Source organism: Poecilia reticulata, chromosome 12 (genome assembly GCF_904066995.2).
Source record: "Poecilia reticulata chromosome 12, P_reticulata-male-v2, whole genome shotgun sequence".
In the NCBI taxonomy this organism is placed as follows: domain Eukaryota; kingdom Metazoa; phylum Chordata; class Actinopteri; order Cyprinodontiformes; family Poeciliidae; genus Poecilia; species Poecilia reticulata.
Window position 1 is genome coordinate 5,805,212 of NC_088841.1, and position 25,825 is coordinate 5,831,036.

The 25,825-nt window shown below is 40.2% G+C and overlaps 2 protein-coding genes across 2 annotated transcripts in view; both read right to left on the reverse strand.

Moving 5' to 3' along the window:
* lhfpl2a (LHFPL tetraspan subfamily member 2a) overlaps positions 1–379 on the reverse strand; it is a 49,585-nt gene extending 49,206 nt beyond the window's left edge. Inside the window, exon 1 of the mRNA XM_008423419.3 lies at positions 127–379. The gene's annotated coding sequence lies outside the window, so the exon portion shown is untranslated. The remainder of the gene's footprint in view (positions 1–126) is intronic.
* Positions 380–5,406: 5,027 nt separating this feature from the next.
* arsb (arylsulfatase B) lies at positions 5,407–25,307 on the reverse strand. Its single transcript, XM_008423423.3, has 8 exons — positions 24,763–25,307; positions 23,807–23,993; positions 22,329–22,519; positions 22,015–22,222; positions 20,160–20,403; positions 18,976–19,046; positions 8,738–8,869; positions 5,407–7,286 (listed from the first exon to the last, which is right to left on the reverse strand). The coding sequence occupies exons 1-8, from the start codon at positions 25,033–25,035 to the stop codon at positions 7,021–7,023; spliced, it is 1,572 nt and encodes a 523-aa protein (XP_008421645.2). The 5' UTR covers positions 25,036–25,307; the 3' UTR covers positions 5,407–7,020.
* Between the last annotated feature and the right edge of the window lie 518 nt (positions 25,308–25,825).

A 25,825-nucleotide genomic window follows, 5' to 3' on the forward strand; every position in this document is an offset into this window, starting at 1 on the left:
ACATCTATACCGATTGAAAGCTACAGGGGGTTAAAAAAAAAAAGGAGGAAAGGTCTATATTGTTGCCACAGACGGAAAGTTAAAGAAGAAGTTTGGAAACATTTCCCTTCAGACGCGCATACTTACGTGGAACAGCGCGGAACGAGACGCCCTCTGATCCCTGCGAAGGCTCAAACTTCTTCTCCACTTTCTCTGTTTGAATTAAAAGTGTCGGGTTTGACGACCGGGACTTGGTTATGGCGTGACTTTTCTCGTCGTCAGGCTGTCTTCATCCTCCTCCACGTTTTGTCCGCGGCTCGCTGAAGAATGAATGGCTCGGTCCGCCTCCTGTGTCTGTCCAGCCAGACTCTGCTGCTGACTGACTGACTGACTGGGATGGGAGTGACTGACTGGGTGACCCGGTAGAGCCCTCCCCCCCTCCACCAGCCCCTGGATCCGGATCCCTCGTCAATAGAGGATCTATTTAATGTCGCTACAAGGCGCCGACAGAAAGTGTTTGTGTTCTTTCAGTTTAACAGGATTCAGTTTTGTTACTTCTGAAAATTGAGGAATAATAACAGAACTAAGTGCTACTAAAAGGCAGATTTGCGTACTAACTGGTAGTTACATTTACTTGAGTAACTTTTTGGGAAAAAAGTAATTTTGAAGTGTTTTTTTTTTAATTTTTTTTTTACAATGTTGTACTTTTTACTTTTACTCTAGTAATTTTATTATGGTGTATCACTCTGTATTGAGTGTCCAAAGTGTGGCCCAGGGGCCATTTGGGGCCCTTGAAATGATTTTGTTTGGCCCCTGACCACCGTTCAGGATTGGTAAAAAAAAAAAAAAAAAGTCAACAAAATAAAAAAATAAAAATATATTTTGATCTAAAATAATTTGGAAATTGAGCCCTTTTTCTGTTTTGGATCTCAATATACAGATTTTATAAAAGTTGTGTTTATTGTTAAGCAGGTAAAACTAACAAGAAAAATAAATGAATAAATACAAAAATTAGCCCAATCCAGTCATTTTTGCACTTTTTAATTTCTTTATTATTTTTTTGTTACATTTTAGCATTAGATGTCCCACTGTGGTAAAAGATGACCAAAGTAAAGGCTGCTGTAGCCATTTTTGTAAAGCATTTTTCATTAAGAAATTAGTTTCTTTTTAATGAAAGATATAATGAATTGAAGAATAGCAGCAGTGTTTGCACCAGAACAGTCAGATAACAGCTGGTTATAGTTTGTTAATGGGTTTCATTTAAACCCACCATGACTGTCTTTAGTGTAAATTTGTAGAGTTAGCAAGCAGAAAACAAACTGTGAGATTCTTATGTGCATTTTGGGTTGATACATGTCAACTCAGATTCACCTTTAAGTGTAATTTGATGACTGAGTCCATAATGAAATTACAGCTTATATCAACTCACTTTGCTGTTTTATTTTTTATCTTTTGAAACAGTTGTTCAAAAAAGGTGACTCATCACCAGATTTAGTTTGCATGTGAAACGAGAAGGCCTTCATACCGCTCTCTAAATCCATCTTTTAACCTCCTTCCTATTGGGAAGCTAACAGCTGAGGAACAGCGGCGGCGTTCAGTGCAGATTGTTCACATGCTGAAGGTTCCTTCGACTGGCGTCCAACATGTCTGCCAAACTTTGCTTTGTTTCCTTGTTTATGGGTCCGCCGTCTTCCATCCTCTACTTTGGCCTAATTCAATAGAATTATGTGACAGAAAAATTGGAGGTCGGCACCGGCTTGGGTAATAAGAATGGTGCGAAACAAAAACTTTTGTGCCTCCAGCTACCGTTTACATGGCCGTGAAGGAGAGTTGAGTGGACTATTTTGAGAGTGTTGAGACTATGAGGGGAGCAACTGGTGCCAGGCCTCCCAGTGCCCTCTTATTCCTGCTCGTCGGTCAGTGGGGTTTGAATGCTGTGTAAACACAAGGGAAGTCTCATGACTCGATCAGGGAGTTTCTGCATAAACAAATGTTGGTATTGTCAGGAACAACAGCCTTGATGTTATCAGACGTTCCTGGGATCATTGTTACTCCGACTGACCTTCGGCTGGAGAGTCAGAGCGGAACAACAGTGGTCTCCAGTGAAAGTACTTTGGCTCACACAGACGACGAATCAGTCGTCTGTGTGAGATCTGAGTGGACTTTGAATCTCTGGGCTGCAGTGATTTACCCAGAATGCCCAGGAAAATACCGTCAGATTTTCCCTATAGCTGCAGTATGTAACTTTAGTTAAAAAAGAAAAAAATGTTTTACATATTTGTTGAAACTGTCACCATGTTGTGACAGTTTAGTACGAGTCAGATAATATGTGGGGAAAAAATTTTTGTTTGTCCACCTTGCTAACTGGAAGCAACCAATCAGAGGCCGGAGGCGGGTCTTAGCACAGTCAATGTGCCTGCTGCTAAATTTGGTCAGTTTTGGGTTCTCCAGTTAATTATTGAAATAATCAGTTATTTCAATAATAGGTTGATTAATCGTGAATAATTGTGATTAATCGTCTCTGCCCTACTTTAGTTTCTTGACACTGACTCTACTAATTCGCATCTCTCCTAAAGTCCCAACATCACATGTCAAACAAGCTGAGTTCTGCACTTTGACTAGGATGGTGCAACTCATTACATTTTTTATTTCATGTCGATAAAGAAAAAGACAAAAACCTTAAAAGGTTTGTCAAAAAAAAAATCCCTTCTTTCAAAACTAGAGCATTGGTTTAGAAAAGCCATGTCCATTTAAAATTTGTGAGTTTGAAAAAAAAAACATAATGTGTCATAAAGGCAGGAAGATTTCATACCGACTGTCAAGCATGGAGACGTAGGAGTAATGATTTGAAAAAGCTGAAAAGATGTTTTTGTCAAACAAATAACAAGGTCACGTGTTTTTGCTCATCTGGTGTCTGCATGTGCCACACATGCCTGGTGATGTACAGACTGGTGTCTCCTGCCATCCTGACAAGAGACACCTTAAAAAAAAACGCCACCTCCTTCGCCTTTCATGGTCTGCCGTTCTGCGGCGGCTCCAGAACATTCCCGGCTCTTTCTCTCGGGTGGTCCCCAATCGTTGTAAAAGAGCCGTCAAGGACTTCCGTCTTTACGAGGTGCGATGAGCTGTCGGATCTCCTTCTTTCAAGGACGGAGGTTCAACACATTCCTGACTGGTCGGTCGGCCTGATTTGAATCTGTTTTCACGGTCAGGCGGCGCAGACAGACGCCATCTTGTTTGGAATTCCAGTCCCTCTTCACCGCCGACCGAGGCCTTCGCTCCGTCCTTCGCTCCGTCCTTGCGGACATTCCAGAAGGGGTTTCAAGGATGGTAGCCGCTTGTCCGTCCTTCATATGGCGTTTTTAAAATATTGCTGCTGCTCTGTAGCAACTTTTACAGATTTCTGCTCTCTTCAGATCTAAAACAGATCAGATAAAAATAACCTGAGACACAGAAGGCAGTTTTCAATGATTGCTTAAGCAAAAAACTATCCAAACAAATTAAATTTTATGTGAAAAAGCAACTGACTCATATTTTTTATATCGTTGACTTCAATTATCCACATTTTTTAGTTCCAACCTGGCCTGGTAAAACCAGTCGCTTCTTCCACGGATTGCTTCGTACAGAGAGGGTCTATTGAGAAACGATTGCTTGTTTTTACAGCATCTTACTGGAATAATAGTTGTACTAACCAGCAGAGGGCGCTCGAGGATTAGAACTTGTACAAAAAGAGACAGAAATAAAGAGCTAGCTGAAGCTAGCATAAGAGCACTTTCGGATGTTTCTTAGAAGAATAAGAACATCGGAGTCGCTAACGTTTGGGCGTGACTCAAGTATGCTGGAAGGTCTTAGCGCTGTCAATCACTCTTGTGTTCACCCTCCCTGTGCTCGCTTTTTGCCACGTTACAGCTGGTTCACCAAAGTTAGCATAGCAACCACGGCAGCGGATGAATGCTTTTGTTGAGTAGTTTTTCTACCATGCAATTGTGCAGAGTGATTGGCAGCACTAAGACCCTCCTCCTGGCTCTGATTGGTTGTTTTTGACCAGGAGGAGTGGTCAGTTTTCGCAGACTGTAATTATACCACCTGTAGAAGGTGGAGGAGATTGATTTTTTTTTTTTTCCACAGACAAACCGTCTCCTACCAAAGCATCATGACATGGTGATAGTTTTAATTGACATGGGAATGAAACATTTTTGTAAACGTTACATACTGCAGCTTTAATGGCAACAAAAACGGGTTAATTGATCACATGAAATTTACCCTTAAGTCTGCATAGGTGTCTTTCCCAACCACCTCTTGAGCCAGATTGGGGGCAACTTTAGAGGCAGCGAAACGCAGCGCTGACTCAGCCTGAGAGTCACAGGGCGGCATCAAGTGTGAAAACAGCTTAGAAAAGTAGAGTTGGGCCGTGATACCACCATCGTAATGACACGGATGGAGGTATTAGAAGTGCAAAAAAAAAAGGGGAAAAAAAGCGGTCTGCAGACGAGCTGAGAAAGTGTCAGGCTCTGGTTTTACATGGACAGCAACGTCTAATTAAATGAAATATTTCCCCATCCTGAAATTCAGAGTTTTGATTGTAGAGTAAACTAACAGGGGAGGCGGGTGGCAAATTTATAACCTCAGCTACGTACTGAGGACTTTCTTCTCAGAGACATAAAATAATCATGTGGTGTTCTCATATGCGCTACCGAGGAAACGAGTAAGCCAAGCGATAGTCTGGAGAGTTTTAAAGAATAAAACAACATTTTACTCCTGAAAAGCATTAAAACGACGTGGAAAAAATGAAACTGGGAACTGTTTAAAGATTAAGTGAATACATGTGCATGGCCATATGGTCTGTCTGACTGTCACTAAATAAATAATTCAGCAAATTGTGATCTAAAATCTCAAAAGCCACATTAGGTTTAAAGCTCATTCTGGCCTGAAGAGACTAACCGGGTTTGTAATGTGCCGTTTTCTGTAGTTCAAAATGTCAACAAGTCAATAATCAAGAAGAGTTGGAAAGCTGAAGAACACCAGGGGATCTAGCTAAGGCCTCTGATTTTATTTTTGAACATTAAATTGATCAGATTTAAAAAAAAAAAATCTAATTTGATAAGATTTTATTGCTTAGATATATTTCATTTCTTCTGATTTTACTGATGCTGCTACATTAGCCACTACTGCCATGGAGAATACCTGCATTTTGTCGTGACGCAACATATAATGATCAAAATGATATTTGCTAAATTCATTGGAAAATAGATCAGACACTGAAATGAAATAATCTTCATTGGTGAGAGAATGTGCATAGGATAAGATGAAATGTGTTAATATCGTTTTTGGAACGTCGCTGTGATGTAGCAAATTTTAATAACCTTGTCCTGGAATGTAAAAGAAAAGAAAATCTTTGGTGGAAAAAAAATTGTACACAAGCTGAGACACAGTAAAAAAAGTAGACTTTATTCAATTGCACAATATAAACAATATATTAATCTGGTCTGCCGTATTTGTTTTATTTGTTCATTTTCATTTAATTCCACATCCGAGTTCTGCAAAATGAGAGAAGTTGGGACAACAGCAATACAAACTAAAGGAACAGTACAAAGAAACAAAGTAACGTCAAACTTCCCTTATATATACAGATACATATATAAAATACATCTTGCAACATAAAAAACTCAAAACACAGGACAAATCATTTCTGTTGACATTCATCCATCAGATAATTAACGGCTGACGGCATCACATTCCTCTGGATGATGAGATCCTTTTAACGAGAGAGGAAACGAGAATGCTTGAATTTATTCAAAAAATGTTAGGAGCTATTTTAATACCATTTTGATCCACAAAAAGAGCATCAAAACATTTACTGAACCTTCTGTGTCTACAAAAACTAATATTCAAACAAACAAATGTATAAATGTAAACTTTTCTCTAGTTGAATGACATGTAATGACTTTCTAATCATGTAATAGAAAACACGCTGAAAAATGTGGCCTTGAGGCAGAGATGATGCCATCAAAGCCGTATGAAATGTTGGTAGCGTTTCTTAATATAGCAATATTATATCTTATATATTTATATATGTATAAATATATTTATTTTTGCTTTGATAAAATTGTAATATGGCTGCCATCTGCTTTTAATTTCAACACATTTTACTCCACATAAAATAATAAATTCCGAACATTTTAAAATTCAAACCTGCTGCTTCTGTGCTTTTTTTATTTCTACGATACGTCAGTGGATTTTCTCAAAAGGAGAAAAATGAAGAGCTAAAACCAAGCAGAAAGCATCGGAGACTCTTAAGCCGTTTTCACACTGCAAGGAACGGAGCGGTTTCAAAATAGGGCCGACCATGTTTGCATTAGAACTTGCGACCGGTTCCACCCGGCCACTTGGAACCACAAGAGCTGTGGTTCCAAGGTGCCGGCTGAGCAGTTCTGCTTAGAATCAGCAGCTGATTGGTTCAGAGTCAGCCGTTGGTTTTTTCTCAGTCAGTCATTGATTGGGTCTAGCTGGCTCTCACTAAACTGTTCTTACAGTATTTTGTAAAGAGTGCTCTTTTCAATAATTTTCATTTGCGATGAATTCCCTTTAACATTCTGCTGTTACCTGGTCCCATGATGAGGGATTTTTTTTCCTCCGCTTACTCGCTGATGAACGAGTACAGAATGAACTAGATCGGTCAACGAGGAAAGAGAACGTTTTCCACCGCATCTCTAAGGAAAAGGCTTCTGCCGCTACATCGCAACCATTGTTTAGTTTAAAAAATAATAATGTCAGGTACAGCTTCGATGCCGCCCTCAGTTATATGCAAACACAACAGGGCTGCAGTACGGGTGGAACCGGGCCGAAGCGTGCCGTTCCGTTCCTTGTAGTGCGAAAACGGCTTTAGACATGTCATGTTGTACGGATGTCAGAAATGTAAAACAAAAGGAAAAATAAAAAAGTTCATAAAAACATTATTAATGTTAACTGCTGTTAACATTCACAGGTAAAATGAACCATGTGCAAATAGAATCCTTCATAATGCCTCCATGTTGTCTCCATCTAAGCCCACGGCCCCCAGGCTCCGGTGGGGCCCGGGTCACACTGGGGGTCGTCGTCGGGGTAGTTTATGGGCAGCGCGGTTTTCTGGTGCTCTTGGAGTCTGGTGAGGAGGTAATCCACCACGTCAGGGAACTGGGCCGACACCTCGTTCCTCTCCTCTGGATCTTTTTCCACGTCGAACAGCATGATGGGCTTCAGCGGGCCGAGCTTAGGGACCTCAGAGTCTGACCCGTTGTGGCCAGGTCGGGGGAACCAAACCTCGCAGCCTGGGGAGGTAATGAGGTAGAGGACATGCTAGTAGCAGCTAAACGTGTCATACACTTAAAAAAAAAAAACTCAATCTAACCAAGTATTTTTGGTCTAGTTTCTACTGCTAACTTATTATTACACTTGAAATAAGATAAAACTAAAGTACAAGTGACTTTTCAGCAAGAAATAGGTCAATAACAAGTATTTTTTCATAAATATTAAGGAATTATTTACTAAAAACAAGTTCCTGTATGTCACTGAAAGGTTATCTATTAGTCAATTTGATCTTATTTCAAGTGTACTAACTAATTTGCACTAGAAACTAGACCAACAATACTTGGCAACACAATGTGTTTTAATGCAAGATCCTTTCAATAAGCTTCAGTATTTACACGTTTTAGCTAATCGTAGCATCTTAGAAGCAAGTTAGCTTCTAAAACCTTCCAACTGTCCTGAAGTTGCTAATAAAGCAAGCTAGCATTAGCTTGACATCTAGTATTGGCTATGAAGCTACAGAGCTGGAGGACCTGCCAGGTTGTTACAATGTTCACAACACAAAGTCATTCACTGTGGAACCGTTTCAGATGTGACGTCATTTGATCTTTACCTACGTTTCACTTCTAAACACATCGTTCATAAAGACTGATGAGTTGATCCTGAACTTATTTTTTTCCCTCTGCAGTTGGTGGTGAAAAAAATAATTGATGTTCGTTGTTCTCCTTGTAAACTGCTTTTTAAGGAGTCAGCAGTTTGGACAGTTTCCTTATCAGCAGGTCTGACAAGGTTACAACAAGATGTTCTCACACAATGTGACAGAAACCAGATTACAAAAGACACATTGTAAAAAAAAAAAAAAAAACAACAAACTCCCCCAAAAATATATCTTCATTTAACACAGTTTTCTCAGCGTTTACCATTACAGGCTCAGAATTATCACAAAAGTATTTTTATTTGCTACATGTCAGAAGAATGAGAAAGAGATTTGGTTAAATAAATACTTTCAATAAAAATGTTGAAATGAAATTCCATCGTTTTCCAGGGTCCTGCATAGCACAAATCCGGAACAAACTTCCAGAAAACTGGAAAACCGCTGAAACACTGAGTTTCACCTGAAGAGTTTACTTTGGTTGACAGTAACTGGAACATCGATCAACATATGTGCTGCATATTGATGGTATTTGACCAAATGTAATATTTGCTTGTTTTGTATGATGTTACTCTGGTGAAAAGCACTTTGAACTGCCTTGTTGCTGAAATATGCTGTACAGATAATCTTGACTAGTTTAAAACATGTCAGCAATAAAAATAAGCATCATTGTGCCAACACTTTCACCCACAAAAGGCTGAGTTTTCTACCAGAGATGAGTGAACATGGAACGTAAATGCCAGTACAGACGCTCTATTTGTGTCCGACTTTCTGCCTTCACTTAGACTAAGCGTGTCATTACCAGTGACAAAGAATACTGACCTGGGTATCCAGTCAGCAGCTTCCAGTTTGAGGATCGGATGGCGGCGTGAATGGACACATTGAAGCCAAACTTGGCCCAGCGGTCTTCAGCGACCCCCCGGGGCAGAGTTAACCGACTCTGCCTGCCAGGACCTGCGGGGAGAAGACAACGGAGCTGATACTTCACTTCATCCACCTTCCAAAAACAAAAGGAAAAAAAAAAAACATTTCGAAAACGCTGACCCAGAGGATATCAGACCACCGGCAGACATAAAGCCCCTTCTGTGACGGGACAGAAGAACGGCACCGAAGCCAAGCGCATGCCTGAACTTCGCAGTCGGTATCGAATGAAGGCGTCAAAATAAATAGACAGAAAAAAAGGAGGGGGACGGGTGGCGAAGAATCAGCAGAGGAAAAGCAAAGTGGTTTAAAACAAACAAAGCTTATTGAAATCCCTCCTGTTTAAAAGGATTCATGTTATTTTTTCACAAAGCTGATGACGATTCCCGTTCCAATGAAATGTCTGTGAAAGATAAATTTTTTCCCAAAATACAACAAGAATATAGTAGAATAGTGCAGTGGGAGGGTCTTCTCAGCCTAGCTAGAGCGTAGCGAGATGCTAAGAAAAATCTTTTGGTCTTCTGGAGTTCACATCCATCATCGTGTCTTCATTTACCAAAACCAGGCCCGTCACAATAACAAAGTTTGCTGGATGATAAATTGTCCCAGAAGTTATTGTGATAAACTATTTTATTGTTTTCAAGTAAAATCATGATAGTGGCATAATAGCACAAGAACACATTCTCAAAGATCAACATGAACATTTAACACAGGAACTGGAAGACATTTTAAATACTCAACAAAAAACAACAAATAAAACAAATTATGAAGTCTCTGTAAACAAAAAGTGTTAGTTGAGACCAGACTGAAAAATTTTGCCATCCAGTTTTGGTAGAAAAAGAGAAAGTATAAATCATGCAAATGTAAATTATTGAACTAATAATTCAATAATTTGAATTAATTAATAAATGAATTAATCAGTGATTAATTAATTTATTTCTTATTGTGACAGGCCTAACCAAAACTAAAGTTCAGACTGTAGTATCAGTCAGGAGAGGGGTACAAAAAAAATCTGTCTTTGATTCACACAGCTGTTAGTGTTCTGTTAAATGACAAATAAGGTGAATACAATTTTAAAAACGGGGACATCTTGGGTCTGTTTCTAAGCTCCTCTTTATTGTTTTTAATGTATTTATGAATTAATAGGTTTAGATTCGTTACTAAAATCAAAGGACTTGGACTTGGACTTGTGAGGCAACATAATCTGATCAGGACATCCTCAGCAAGGTCTCTCTCTCTCTCTCTCACACACACACACACACACGCACAATCAATAAGCAGTTACTTTTAATTGGTAGGCAATCTTTGACGAGAGAAATTGTAATAGACAGGATTTTCCTCAAACACGGAGAATTTAAATGTAGAAATCTGACAAATGGCGGTGATGTGGTTGACTCAGCACCAGTCTTCCACGCCTGCCAAGCACAATGAGTAATTCACCATGAGTGCAGCTCCACAGATACGATGAAAAATTACAGCCGCAGTAACCAGTTGGCAACACTTTCTCCGCTTTCACAAAGCAAAAGTCAATTATTTATCCTTGTATTGACGATGTCCAGGATTTTCTGGAACCTCCCGCCGTGAGCTTTCTCAGCCGACGGGAAAAAAATATCTCCCAGAAAGGGAGCACACATGTCTGTGATTTCCAAGAGGAGCAAGGGAAACCTGGCCTTGGGAGCATTCCCAGGTTCATGCCGCTGCTGACCCCAACAATGTGCTGCTGATTAGGCAGATTTGCAAGTGATCTCAGCCTCGCGGCGCTGAAAGAGCAAAGAAAAAAAAAAAAGAAAAAAAGACAGTTCTTCCTCGCGTTCTTTGCATACGTACATTGCCGCAACCCACGCGAAGCCCGTCCACCGCAGTGACATGACTCGAGAGTCAAAACATTTCCGATCTCAGCGTTTCTGAACCACATGATAAAAGCTACGACATTCAGTTCTTCACCCTTCGTTGCGCAAGTGACATGCGGGCATCTTAATGGGTCTCGCATGCATTCAGCCGGGCTGCTCAACGGGGAGAGGCCTGCGAACTAAACAGACGCTGTTGCACAACTGAGTGGTATGTGCAGTGCCTTACAGAAGTATTCATAAGCCTTCAGTTTTGTTTTCAACCACAAACTTTAATGTATTTTTATTAGAATTTTAGGTGGCAGATAGACACAAACAAGCCCATAATTTTAAAACACAAAAACGAAGAGTAAGTCCAGCTGTGAAGGCCTCAGGTTTCCTGGAGAACATTAGTGAACAATAAGCTAAACGGAGCTGGTGCTGCGTTCAATTCCAACTGCCCAGTAGGAATAAACAACTGGAACGCCACCCAAAGTTGGACCCCTAACTGGATCCTAACCCTAACATTTAGGATATTTAAGGCCGACTTTAGGGTTCAATATGGCAGCTTCTCGCGTCAATAGTAATATGTGTTGCAGACATGTTTATTTTACAAGACACACTAGTAAGAGTGCGTGTAAAGTCAATGTCACTGTGATATCCGGACTATTAAACGCACCAGAATATGAGCTGCACCATCAGTCAAAGTTCTGTGCAAATTTGAACTGTGAAATTGTAGCAAAGCTGGAACAACGATGATCAAAGACTCTATATCTGAGCTGGGGTTTCTGCTGATTTCACCAACTCAAATTTAAGACCTTTTTAAGACCATTATGAATTAAATTTAAGACCTGCGTCACGACAAACGTACAAAGGAAAACTGCAAAGAAGCAAATTGTATCAGTTGGCAACAGAAGTGAGCAAACAGAATCCTGCTGATAAACTTTGCACTTGCCCATAATGGATGTAAAAAAAAGGTGAGCTAATTAGCTAGCAAGGGTATATTAGCAGCTAACTACTGGTAGCCACAGCTGCAGTGAACGCAGGATCAAAGTTTTGAGTAACAGTAAAGTTGCGCAAGAAAAAGGAAACTACATAGAATATATGCAATTAAATAGTCCTGCCACAAAAAAAATTTAAGACCTGTGATTAACGTAATTAATGCCAACTTATTGCTTTTCAATGGATTTAAGACATTTTAAGGCCTTAATTTTAGATACACTAATTTAAGACTCTTTAAGGGTTAGCGGACACAATGCAAGCGAACTGAGCTCTGGCCATTTTGAAAAAGAAAAAGACGAACACGTCAAAACAATCGTGTCCAGATGTGAAAAACTGGTAGAACTCAAACACTTGCGCCTGTGGCTACAGTGAGACGGTTCTGGAAAGTATCGACACAGGAGGACTGAACAGAAATGCACTCCAACCTACTGAGATTTTTGTTTCTCAAAGTATCTGAAGCCCATTTATCATTTCCTTCCACTTCACAGCGATGCAGACCGACTTTTGTATTGGACTGTCACGTACCGTTCCAATAAGATACATTAGACCTTAAGACAAAATTCAAGAGGAATAAACACTTTTTTTTGTGTGCAAGCAGGTGGGAACATAAATTATGTGAGCTTTACTGGTTTTGATTTGTTTCCTGGTGCTCGAGCTCTCGCTAATTTAAGGAATTTGGGCCTCCAACGCTTTTCCCCACATGTGCACGTGTTAAAATCATTCCACGGATGAGCTCGGGAAGATGATACGCTCTTCTAGACCCACGGCAGACGCTCTGCGAGAGGAGGAGCGAGTAGAGCGAGGAATATTTTGAATCAGAGAAACAGCTAGAGGGGAAAAAGCTGAAGAGCTTTGTAGGGAAATCTGGGGGTGTTACAAGTCTTGGGTCAAGTCCAAGACTTCTCTCCCCACACCACCTCCTTTGTGCCTCTCCCAACAATCGAGAGCGTCGGGGACCCCTCTGTGACACATTTAGTCGACATCCCCTCTGCGAGAGCAACAGGAAAAGGAATTTTTTTCAAAGCCAACTTGAAAGGAGGAAAGTATGTTGGGGGGAGAAAAAAATAGAACGCTTTTCATGAATTAAACCCAAAAAAAACCCCAAAAAGAATGACAAGAGACTGAGAGGAAAAAGGGGAAGGAACTCAAAGTGAGAAGCAGCCTCAATAGGACAGGAATCCCAAAACCAGGAATGCTAAGAAAGGGAGGCTTGTTGTCGGTTTGGTGGCTGACAACGATTTCAACATGAAACACGATGGCGTAAGCTTGTAAAGCTGTAGTGTTGCTCTTCGCCGCCTCAGTGATTTATATAGTAATGGTCACCAGTAAACCTTGAGGAGAATCCCAGGCACCATGGGATTTAGCTCCATAAAACAGTCCCGTCTCAAAAACCGGTGACGTCAGCAGCCGGACTTTTGTTCAGCCGAACTCCGACCAATTATTGCATATGCTCGCTTTTGTAGGTTCGGCCGATTCGAGAGGTCAGGAGTTCAAGCTTTCCTCCCAAATCTTTGGAGATCGTCAGTCCAGAACGCAACAGAAAAAAAAAAAAAAAAAATCTCTTTTACATGTAAAGATCTGAAAAGTTTTGAATGAAAGTCCAATTTGAAAACAAGCTTTAAGCAGGTCTTAAACATAATTTTGATTAAAAATAGTTATTTTTATTGGGCTGATGTAATATAAAAAAAATTTAATGTCACCTTTTCATTACCTGTAAGTGAAAAATAAAGAGAAACAAAGGTGTTAAAACATCAGTTTTGTCTAATTAATCTATATATATGGTGATGGAGTTACTGAAATAAATTGACTTTTCAACAATCATCTAATTTATTGAATATTGAATGGGTCTGTAGTGACAGAATCATGCTGTGGGGGTGGGGGACACTTTTCTTCATTAGAGACAGTGAAGCCAGTCAAAGCTAATGGAAAGTAGAGTGTAGAAACACTAGAGTCACAGGTATAATTGAATGATATTGAGCAAGTGTTAGAATGGCCCAGTCAAAGTCCAGACCTGTATCCAACCAAGGATCTGTGGAAAAGTGTTCTTCAGAAACTCTTTGACTGATGTTGGTGCTACTTTGTAAACAAGAATGGACAAGAAGGTCCATACAAGAAGAAGAATGATGCACTTCCTTATGTTGGGATTTAACAACGTATTGTAAAATCCCAATACAATGAAGTGTGTGGCTTTTGACTGAAAGAATGTGGGAAAAGGTTCAGACATGAAAACTTTAGGCGCTATAACTTCCTTCATCTGTAAAGTCAAGGAAAACGCTGTTGCTAAGCTACTAGATTTGCAATCTTCAAACCCATCTTTCCATAAAGGCCCAAACAAATGTTCTCGCTAATCCCTTGTTTTCCACAAGCTGCTCGAAAACAGCCCCGTGTCAAAACAGCTCGGCGAGATATATTGGTGTGGGTGTGTTGTTCAAATTACAATCCGCAATGCAGAGCTGAGGTCACAGGAAGAGACTCGCCACCACATATTAAAAACACTGCGCTCCGGTTCATAAAGCTGTCATAAAGGATGTTACAATGATTGGAAGTTAAGGGCTAAAACCATGGGACTCATACCGTTAAGTAATGCACAAACCATCACCATCTACTTCCTGTACCCATGGGAGCCTATCCCAGCAGCCAGCGTGTGGAATGCCAAGGTGGGGTACATCCTGGATATGTCCACTAAATCTTCACCTCAATTAGCTTCACCAGCATGCAACATTCATTTTGGATAAACGAGGAAAACATCTTTAATGAGGCAGCTAATGTAGCTAGCACAGAGGCTTCAGTTTGACTAGATAGCTATTAGCTTTCCTCAAAGCTCCCACGTTCCAGAATGTTCAGTTGCCTCATGTCAGCTAGTAGCTAGCTACAGCTAGTAGGTAGTAGCTAGTACTAGCTGCTAGACAGCTAGTAGCTAGCTAGATTAAGTAGCTAGCCATTAACTTTCCAGATTCCTACATTCCAGAATGTTCCAGGCTAAAATTATCCAGAGTTCCAGTCCTAAAATTTTCTACCAGAACTCAAGATTTGATAGAAATATTTAAAATATGTTTTATCTAAATACAATGTTTTATTTGATAGAGCTTAAATAAAAACTTTCAAATTATAGCAACGCCATGTATTTTGGTGACACTAAACTCTAGATTCAAATTAGTGACGCTTTGGTGTAAGTAAAGAAATAAAAAAAGACAAAATACACACGACTGGGTTGTTCTTAAAATCCTAATAAAAGGATCAACCAGCCTTTGGTCTGATCTGAATGTCAAAGTTCTTTCACAGCAACATTTCTATCATAATGCATCTGTTATAAACTTAGCTAAAAATCACCTTTTTTTTCCTTTTTTTTGGCAAAACTGATTTTGTAGGATCACATGGTTCACATCTGTTCCTCCACTGACCCATTACACCCCTACTGTGGCACATAAGATTTCAGAATAACACAAAAGGTAATAAAGAAAAAAAGCATGGTATTTTTAAACGTCGAAGGTCCAGTCTTCCCCTCAAAGTCAGAAATAGCTGCCACAGACCAGAGAGTCCCATTAAGCCCTCTGAGATGGAGGTGGTGGTTGGGTTCACAAATTATTAAGTGGTTAAAGCAGGAGTCCACCCCTCTGTGTTTCCAGTGTGTCCTCAGTCACATGACCCTCTTCCAGGAATCCTCCCTGCAATCAGAGGTTAAACAACGCATGCTACACCCAGCTCTAAAAACTAGCACTTCAGCACTGCTGGCTGATAACAATGACTAATCACAACTTCAGACACATTACAACTGAATAGCAACAAGAAGAGGTTCTAACAAAGCGTGAAGATGAAACATGTATCTCTTTCAAATAATCCTTTTTCTCAAAAACAAGAACAAGACATCCTCTGATAGTGAACCAGATGCAGCAAGTATCTAGTTTTTGTCACAAAGTCACAAACTTCTGTGTATTTCACTTGGACGTTATGTAACAGACGGAGGACAAAACTACACGGTTTTCAAACATTGTTTCTTTGCAAATAAAAAATCTGAACAGCGGGGCAAGCATTTGTAGTCAATACTGAGCTGTGAAGTAACTATGGGTCATTCGGCTTCTTCTTGGAGTAACTGCAACATTTTTTTTTATTGCGACCTAAAGCTACTGATATTGCGTGAGTCTTAAGAAAAAGTTGCACATTTTTTAAAGCTTTATTTATGCCATTATGTGGTTTCACAACAAAAGTTGAAATTGCTGCACATTACCTTCCTCCCAAAAAAGACAGGATTTTAACATAGTTAATATGTAAAGTGCAAATAACATTCTAAGTACCTTTTTGAAGTAGCACCTTACAGCAAATAAAACTATTTCCTGAGGAGTTTTTTAAAGTGCAAAGGAAATATTCCATACTGGTCATAGATGATGACATGAACCACACAGTACAAGCAAATCCTATAGAACTTCTCAAAATAGTTGATGCAAAAAAAAAAGGCATTTAGCGTCACACATACTTTTTCAACTTGCAGGTTTGGTTTTCAAGAGTCGCCGTGAAAAAGGAAGTTCAATTAAAAGGGGGCGGTAACACTTTATCTGAAGGGATCTTCATGAATGTTTATGACTTGTCATGAAGTGTCATTCGGTAAATAATGACACTTTTAATGCACGTTTGCATTAAAAGTTGCATTGCAAGTGCATTATAAGTGTCAATTTAGCATTATTTGCTAAATAATTACGTGTTCATGCAAAGTTGCATTAAAACTTACATTAACAGCTCATTAATAGAATCAACTTTGCAGTATCTCGTCAAATAAAGCGTCACCAGGGGGCTAATGGCATTGGTCAAAATCCCGCTGAGTTGCAGTTATTGGTCAGAAAAGAAGGAAATACAGCAAATATCAAGGTATATGATTGGTCAGATTTGCGGTAACGTGCGATGACTGGTAAAAACGGCAAGTCAGTGCAGAAATTGCAAATGATGAGTGAATTTGTGTTAATATTTGCGATCGCAACATTGCAACTTCCTGTAGGAGACTCATCCTTATTGAAACTTCACAACTTTAATCCTGTGAAAACCAGGACTCTACTGTATCATTCTGCCCAACGTTTCCTGGTCTTTTTATAAATACTGAAGTTGTTTTGTTATACTGTGACAAAAATACAGTCCACAAACACACCGAACATCCTCTAATCTACAAACAGGCTTAGAGCAAACATATTTTTGTGCACTGGAAAAAGGCTTTGTCTAATATTACACAACGACATGCTCTAGGATCTGCGGCGCAAATCCAAAACTCAAACAAAGTTCCTTTGATATTCCTGCCCATGCTGGGAGGAAAGAAAACAGCAGATGTACACTAGCGGACGAGGAGAAACACGCATCCCGCACAGCGCGAACATGGGAGGGGAAAAGACGCGACAGGAGGTTTCCATCTTCTCTGGCTTTATCAAGCCGCTGGCCGTCGCCCGGAGATGAATCACGACTTGGACAGCTTGAAACGGACCAGCGAAGGTATTCTCCCACAGTTCAAGGATGCTCATGGTAGGTAAATTAGAGGCTATAAATTTCGGTACTTCACGGAATCCAGCAACCTGATGAAACCTAGTCAAGCTGCAGGATTTACAGCACAGCAGGGATGTATTCTTTAGAATCATGATACCCGTCATATTCACTGTGATGTAGATCGCCGCTGAGCTCTTTTTACAGCCGCATGAGAACAAACCAGTTCTTTAAAGATGATTTTTCATGGGTACATTGTGATTAGACTACAAATAAAAACTCAGTAGTTAGGAATTTGTGAAGTGTTATTGAATACATAATCTGGTTACCAAACGCAGAATAGCTCATGTCTCAAAATTGCTCTTTTTTTTTTAACCTAAATTGTCCCACTTTTTAAAAAAATTTAATAAAACAAAAATACATTACCTCAATTAATTTATATCCTATGTGTATTTTGTAGCAAATTTTGCATTGCTGTTAAGTACAACACAACCTCAACCCTTAATTTTCCCATATAAAAACAAATAAAGAAAACACATCAATCAGCCCAGACACACGTAAATGTCTAATTTTGTAACTGCATAAGCTGAGGGATTTAGCTAGCATTTAGCTTTTTCTTTTTCTACTGTTGATTTTAGACAAGACAAGGTCCAATTTTAGGGGGTCTTAATAAAACAAGTCAAATACTAAATCTCATTTATATGAGCTTTAAATCATAATCTACCCAAATGTTAATCGTTTTGGAAAGTTTGGCTAATGCTACTTTAATCATCTTTACAGTGGATAAAGACAACACTATGGTCTTTATGACTTAACATTACCTTTGACTAGAGTGTGGCAAATTTGAATAAAAATGTAGGCAATCATGGGAACACTGTTCTCATTCAACAAATAGGTTTTTTTGCGGAGTTTTTCACATCCCTGAGGCTTGCTAGGCTAGCATGTCTGGAGCTATTAGCATGTACTTACCAATACAAAACTACTCTCATTATAAGGTTGTAGGTCACACATTAGGCCTCTGCTATGCTATGATTAAGTTTTTAAAACATTTTTTTCCCCTTTGTTGTGAAAAATATCTGCACAATCAATTAAAAAACACAACAAAGTAATACCTCCAAAACAACAGCAGGAGGCGATAAAGTCAACGTCTAAACAACAAAGATCTGAGCGACTAAAGCAGCGCTAGGCTGCAGCTTGTGTTTAGCAAGATGTTTACCCTTTCCTCAAATTCATTAACTCTTTTAGCTTAGAATGAAAGTTTAAAGGGAAAAAACAAAAGAAGTCTGTGGAAAAAATCTGTTTATTGCTTTGTAATTGTTGTGGCTTCTAGCAGGGAAAGTGCTTGTGTGCAAGTAGGAAAATGGGACCCTTATGTCAATGTTTCCAATAATCGATCACAGAATATTCAGTGTAGGTGTGCACAACACACACTTTTTTTTAATCTCCTCTTAGAGAAACATTTTTCTCAGCTCTGCAAAAAATATCTTTGTTGAAAGAGGATCAGGACCTAAATTTTTTAAATTCATACTTTGCGTTTTTAAGTTGCCCACAGTATTTAGGGGCTTTTTACGTTATTCAGGCAAGGCAGGTGTTTTTAATCTCCATAACTCAACAATTAGAAGATTGGGGAAAACAAACAATCAAGGAGCCAAGACCAAGTGCTTCCCTACTGGCCAAAGAGGGATGTTCACCATGCTAAGACTAGTGTTTGCTCAATTTTTTAAAATAAAATGGAAAAGAAAGTTGACTCATTCTTAAATGTATGGATTTTTTTTTTTTTAGACCAAAATAAAAACAACAGTCCATTCAGACAATGGGTCCTCATAATTGGCCCGGACGGAAGAAGGAACTTACATGGAGTGAGGTCAGAATACAAAGGGTCGATGTTGTGCAGCAGCTCTTGTCTGGGCGAGGCGAAGCCTTTGCTGCAAAAAAAAAAAAGAAAGAAAAAAGAAAAGGGGGGCGTTACTGTTGAACACACGCAAGCACGCACACACAGAGGGATGGTGACGTCTGACTCATGCACAGTGAAAACCCCGCTGGGATCTGTAAATGTGAACCAGCTGGCTGCCGTTTGCCAGCCTCTGACCACAGTCCACCGCCGAGAAAACGCTCCCCTCGCCTTCACCACACTCTCTGATAACACAACTAAAATAACTCTGGCTCCTCTGCTGCCTGCTGCTCGGTTTCTGTCCTGCCGTTAGCTGACAGGTCGGCCTCTTGGAGGCAAGTGGAGGTGGAGATGCACACCGTTGTCATGGAGCTCCAACAAGTGGCGGTGTCATGATTGCATGACAGCTGGCATAACTATTTATCCTGGGGGGGGGGTTTCTCCATTTTTTACTTTTATTGTCTGTTCGAAATAAATCAATAACAATACATATTGTGAAGGACACATGATCAACATAGATGAATAATACATCTACATACAGCTCATCAACCTCTCAAAATTAGCTAAGCACAGCTGGTGGCATCAGCTAACTCACTCACTCTTTGGTTACCTAGCAACAACCTGTTGAGTGACTAGCGCAGCAGCAGGTTCATGTTTCCCCATCTCACCTCATAACTGTTTAAAAATAAATGACGATGTGGATGAAATAAGAAAGGCCACGCCCCAATTTGGCAGAATTTCAGACATTTAAAACAAAATCATCGATGTCGACTGATTTAAAAGTCTTATATCGCGATACGTTTCTCAACCCTAAAATAGGCCAAGGGCAAATGCAGCTCCTTGAAATGAAAAAGGTCGCCAGTGCCAGGCTTGGGGCAAAAACAAGGGAATTTTGAAAACGGAGGCAAATATTTTTTCACAAGGCTGCAGCGTGTCGGTCGGACGGGACTCGCTGACAGTTTGCCAAACTCACATGGAAAGTACGTCTGTGGTCTGCGAGCGGTCGCATGTGACCCCTCCGCACTGCAATCGCTCATTTACAAAGTTCCATAAAATACGGGGGAAAAAAACCCCCATCCAGCTATGAAAGTAATTCACGGTAACAAACACAGATCCGGGTTTGGGGAAGCGGACAGAGGGGCAGCACCTGATGGTCTTCCACACGTTGAAGCCGTCCAGAGGCTTTGTGCTGCCGGTGCTGCCTCCCGCCAGGCCGACCAGAGTGGGCAGCCAGTCGGAGACGTGGATGAGTTCCCGGCTGACGGTTCCGGGTTTTTCCAGCAGCGGGCCGGCAACGAACCCCACTGCCCGCACGCCCCCCTCCCACAGCGACAGCTTCCTCCCACGCAGCGGCCAGTTGCTGCCAGCGTACACCGTCTGGCCTCCGTTATCTGGCGGAGAAAAAATAGACAAATCTGGTCAAAAGAAAAGCAGATTTCAGTTTTGAAGACTAAACAAAAGTCTTCACACCTCTTTAAGTTTTTATGTTGTGCTAAAAACCACACAGTTGAATGCGTTTTATTAGTATTTTTATTTATCTTTTATTGTGAAGTTGAAAAAAAATCAAAATTATCTCACTTCAATTTATCACAATTAATTGATTTATGCTACCTTTTATCTCAGTTTTTATATTATTGATTTTATGCTTGGGTCTTTGTGGCGCATTAGTGATTTTAATGTCCGTAATATGTAGACTCTATATAGACAAATTTTACTTACTGACTCACATGCTGATTCTGACCGATACGGATGGTTTTTTGTTGTTGTTTTTTTTTATATTTATTTTGTAGCACACAGGCTGTCATCAACCCATTACGTGGGACCGGTATAAACACACTTCCCCAGCCAGGGATCCCCATTCAGTAGCAGGGTACCATGCAAGTCCAGGAAGTAGCCTGTGTGTCAAACTGTTCTGGAAAATCTCACTCCATAATGCTTTTCCAAGCTGCTCTGGCGCTCTGCGGACCTGCTTGCTCTTTTCCTCCCCGCCGGTTTGGCCGCGGCTCTCACTCGCCCGGAGAGGCGGACGTCTTACAGTAAAACGGCAGAGCGAGTTCAGGGCTCATTTACTTCCTGTTAGTCATGAAACGCAGGAGCCAAGCACAACAGCTCGACCGGGGAGATGGATAAAACGTTTCACCGGGGGAGCGGGAAGTGTTTCATGAAATATAAAAGGTTGCATCACTGATTATTCACACACTGCTACGTGTGGGTTTTTTTTTTTACTGTAAGCATTTGCAGTGTTTCCGACCAGCAGTGAGGCGCTGTTGCTGCCGTCAGAGCCAACCATATGCGTGGAAGAAACAATGAACCGGGACCACCTACTGCATCCAACCTCACGTTTTCACTATCAAAGCATTGTTCCCGTTTTCTAATTAGCCATTAAAAAGCATGAACGCCACTAAAAATAACCCTCAAAGTGGTTGCCTACTTCAGATGCTAACCATTAGATGTTCCACATGTGGAAAACTGTGAGCGGCCACATGTTTGGATGACCAGATGATGTTCTCTCATAAATTTCTTTCAGGTGGAGAACTGTCAAAAGGCCAGAGACTTTGACTGGCCCCAAGAAGTGCAGCGACATGCTGCCCTCTAGTGGAACACCAGGGTATTAAAGATAAGAACAGGTTAAGATCAGCTTGATTTTTGTTCTTTTCTTTTGGCAAATATGCAAATAGTTTAGTCTCTAGAAGGGTAAAACCCAAAACAGGTCTATCCATCCATCTATCTATCTATTCTACTCCATTTCTAAAGTAGATATTTCTCTAAAATTTGTCTTCTTTTTGTCCCCAATAATAGTGCAACATTTGCGAGTTTTATTTGACTGTCCTGGGGGCAAAATGGCTCTTTAGGTTGTAAAAGTTACAGATAGTTATGTTATGTAACTGTACTACAGTGAAGTAAAGGTAAAATAATACCTGTTTTTGTTGTTTGTTTGTTTTAACAGATAATTGCTAGAAAGTGTGCTGTGTATTTGTGTTTGGTTCTGTGTGATTGTGTACCTGTGGAGAACACGAGGATCGTGTTGTCCCAAAGTCCTTCCTGCTGCAAAGCCAGGCTGATGTTGCCCACGGCCTCGTCCATGGCCGACACCATGCCGGCGTACAGCCTGCGATGACGGTCCTCAATGAAACTGTAGGGGGCCAAGTAACGCTCCGGTACCTGCAGGGGTGAATGAACCGCCTGCAGCGCCACGTACAGGAACAGTGGCTGAGACAACAGAGGGAGGAAAAAAAAAAAAGAATATTTCATATACAAGGCAGGGAAACTGAAAAAAGATGAAAACTAAAAAAAAGATGATGTGTGTGTGCAGCACCTTGCTGGAGTTGTGTTTCTTGATGACACCGACGGCTCTCTGACTGAACAGCTCAGTGGAATAGTCTCCATTATACGCGGCGGCCACCTCCTCCCCGTCCCTGAGGTCCAGCGCGCAGCGCGTCAGGTTCAGAGGAGCGATGTCATAGCAACGCTCGTGAGTGAAGTAGTCCTCACTTCCCGTCAGGTAACCTGCGACGCAAAGGTTACGACTTCAAACCTGCGGCCATGAAACTTTTCTTCCCCCCTCAAAATTACTACCTTACTAGTATTTGCGTTACAATATCATCATATTATGCTATATATGTTTACAATGTTGAAGTGATTCGAGGAATTTTGCAATTTGCGGAGATACAGCGAGCGGAGTGTTTATTCCACTCCGACCACTAGATGCCAGTGACACACAAACCCTTAGAAGGCGTCGCATGTTTTGGATGGTTCCCTGGTTCTGCACACCTGAATCCAATTATGACTCGTTACCAGGCCTCAGAAGAGCCTCATATTTTTCTGGGGTTTTTTTCTTTTTGGCTTCATAATGTTTGAAAACAAAAATTAAAACTAAAAATATCTGACATTGTCTAGCAAAAATGTTTTTACATCAGGCTACAATAGAATGTTCAGTTCCAATGGTATCAATGACATCAGCAGTGATGTGAAATCTGTGCTTCACTAATCCTCCTGGAATCAGTTCTGACTAAACATTTCCTAACAGCACCAGATCTGATCTTTCTTCAAAATAATCATTGTGTCCATGTTGTTTTCTTTGTCATTCTAGACAATATACTTATTTCTGTAATAAATAGTTTTAGATCCTTTAATACAAAGGTACAGCCTAAGTCACACACTTAAGTCTCAAAATAACCCCTATTTGTTACCCCATGTGCTACTGCACAACCAATACACAATGTATTTGTAATTTTTTTTTTTATCTTCGATGCAAGCTGGGAAAGTAATTCCACCATTTGAATCAGCAGGAAAGTGGACACATCTCAAACTGTAAGGACACTGAATTGTTGTTGTCTTTTTTCCACCATCCTCTCCGATTTTGAAAACCGGCTGACAATTTTAACATATGAACCATAAGCAAAGAATCCCAACCTTCCCCATCACCAGTCATGGGCCAGCTCCTTTGAGTGATATTATGTGTTGAAAAAAGGAAAAAAGTGAGGCAACTGTTTCCAGCTTCCTTTTACACAATTGCCGTATAGCTCCCTCACATAAAGTGTGCAATTACAATTTTTAAGAGGTCTGTCTCAACCATGTTGAATTCCAAGTACAAAGGATCTGACCAGAGTGCTTTAAAACCCTTTGCTTCTCTCACTGGACAATTGCCCCATAAATAGTTTTCCCCCATGAACTGGACCCTGCTTTTTTTTCTTTTATTTCTTCAATTCATATATGAAAGCTGATATAAAAATATTAAATATTGTCTTTATTCCGTAAAAATCCCATGTAGGATTTCTATTATTTAATACGAACCAAAGTATGTGTCGAAGCCGCGGCGCGTGGGCAGGCAGTCCTTCTTGTACATGCCCAGGTGCCACTTGCCCACCATGTGAGTGCCGTAGCCCGCCTCCTTCAGTAGCTGAGGCAGCAGTTTCTCATCCAGAGGGACACAATATGGCTGGCAGGGCCAGATGATCTGGTGCTGCATGCCTGTGTGGATCTGAGGGGGGTGAAGGTAACCGGACTGTTAGGAAACGGATGGAAAAAGCGTTAAAGGCTACTTGCAAAACTAGCGAAGAGGGAACTGGCAGCATGTTGCAGAAATTAAGCACCAAAAAAAAGTTACAAAATAAATGTCAACATTGCTTCCTTTCCTTAAACTACATCTAAAACTCTTACATCTCGACTTAAGCACTTTAATCATTGTGTTATTTGGATGGTTAAAATGACAGTAAAGGCAACGCTTCCTCATACATATACTGTATATTTGTAAATTACTCTGACTTTATCATCAAATGAATTAGTTGTTCGCCATTTCAACAGCAGAAACGTAAAACTTAAAAACTCAGTTTAAGTTTATAATTTACGATAATATACAGTGTTTTCTTTTGAGTAGGAGGTCAAAATGCAGCATGTTTAAATGTAGGGTTTTATTTGGTAAATGGAATGTAAAAAAAAATATTCATTTTTCATTCAAAAAAAAATGTTTGATGTAGATCTAGTTGCTGAAAGTATATTTAGATTAGAACAGCTGTTTTTAGTTGGTAATTTCTTAGTTTTAATAAAACACAAGAAATGCATTTGTTCAACAAAAACAAATCTGCAAAAAAATTTTTTGAAGGTTTTAGTCTAATGCATCAGATTGCATGAAGGCCCTAATCTAACTCCATATAAATGAAGTAATTGTTTTGTTGTGCACATCTGAGATCTGTTCACTTCTGGGTGTAAAATGGCAGAACTGTCCTTGCGTGCCTGAACTCGGGTCTCACCTGGTACCTCCCGGTCATGAGCTGGTTCCTGGATGGGGTACACACCGGCTGGACATAGTAGTTCTCCAGGCGGACCCCCTGAGCCGACAGTTTGTCCAGGTTTGGCGTCCTGATTTCTGAGCTGTGATAGCCCACATCGTACCAGCCCAAGTCATCGGCCAGGATGAAAACGATGTGAGGCGGCCGAACTGCTGAAACCAGCCCGATCAAGACAGACAGGAGCCCCGCAGCGAGGAACCAGAAAGCCGCCTGACTTTTACCGTCCCGCGTCATTTTTAGCTCAACAGCGACGCTGCTTTTAAGCGTAAACAAGGAAGTTCCTGCGGCCGCTTTCGGCGAAGGAAACAAGCTGAAGTAGCCGTTCCGGCGAGACGGAGCAGCGTTTTAATACAAAAAAACAGGAAGTGAGTCCATTTTTTTGTCAAAGTTTAACACTACGGTGTGTAGATATGCCTACAGCGTTACCAGTCAGAACCCTCTCTTTAGTCAACATGCACAGCTCATTTTCCCAGTTCCGCAAATTAAAAACACTGCCTTGGCTGCGGCAGCCAATCAGGAGGCGGAAAAGAAACAGCGTCACACCGTACGCGGAAGTCTAGTTTGTAGCAATGATGAATAGGAATATGATACAAGATGTTGCTGTTTTCATTTTAGACTATAATAATAATAATAATAATAATAATAATAATAATAATAATAATAACTCTAGTTATTATTATCTTATTAATGGTATTATTACTGTTATCACCAGATACAGACAACAGACATTCTTATAAATGGAAGGCTTTAAATAAAGTCTTCGATTCATAAAATACATAACTATTTGTGTATTTAAAAGATTACAGTATTGGGCATCTGACATTATAATAGATACATTTACTTTCTGAATGTATACGTTTCCAGTTTGATTTAAATTGTGACAAACATATTTAATTACACCATAGTGGCACATTTGGCCTGATAAATTCAATTTTTTATGATTATTTTAAATAACATTCTAAAATATCGTAAGTTTCATATGGGTCATGTGCTATGTAATTAATAAACAGTATAGTTTATTAAG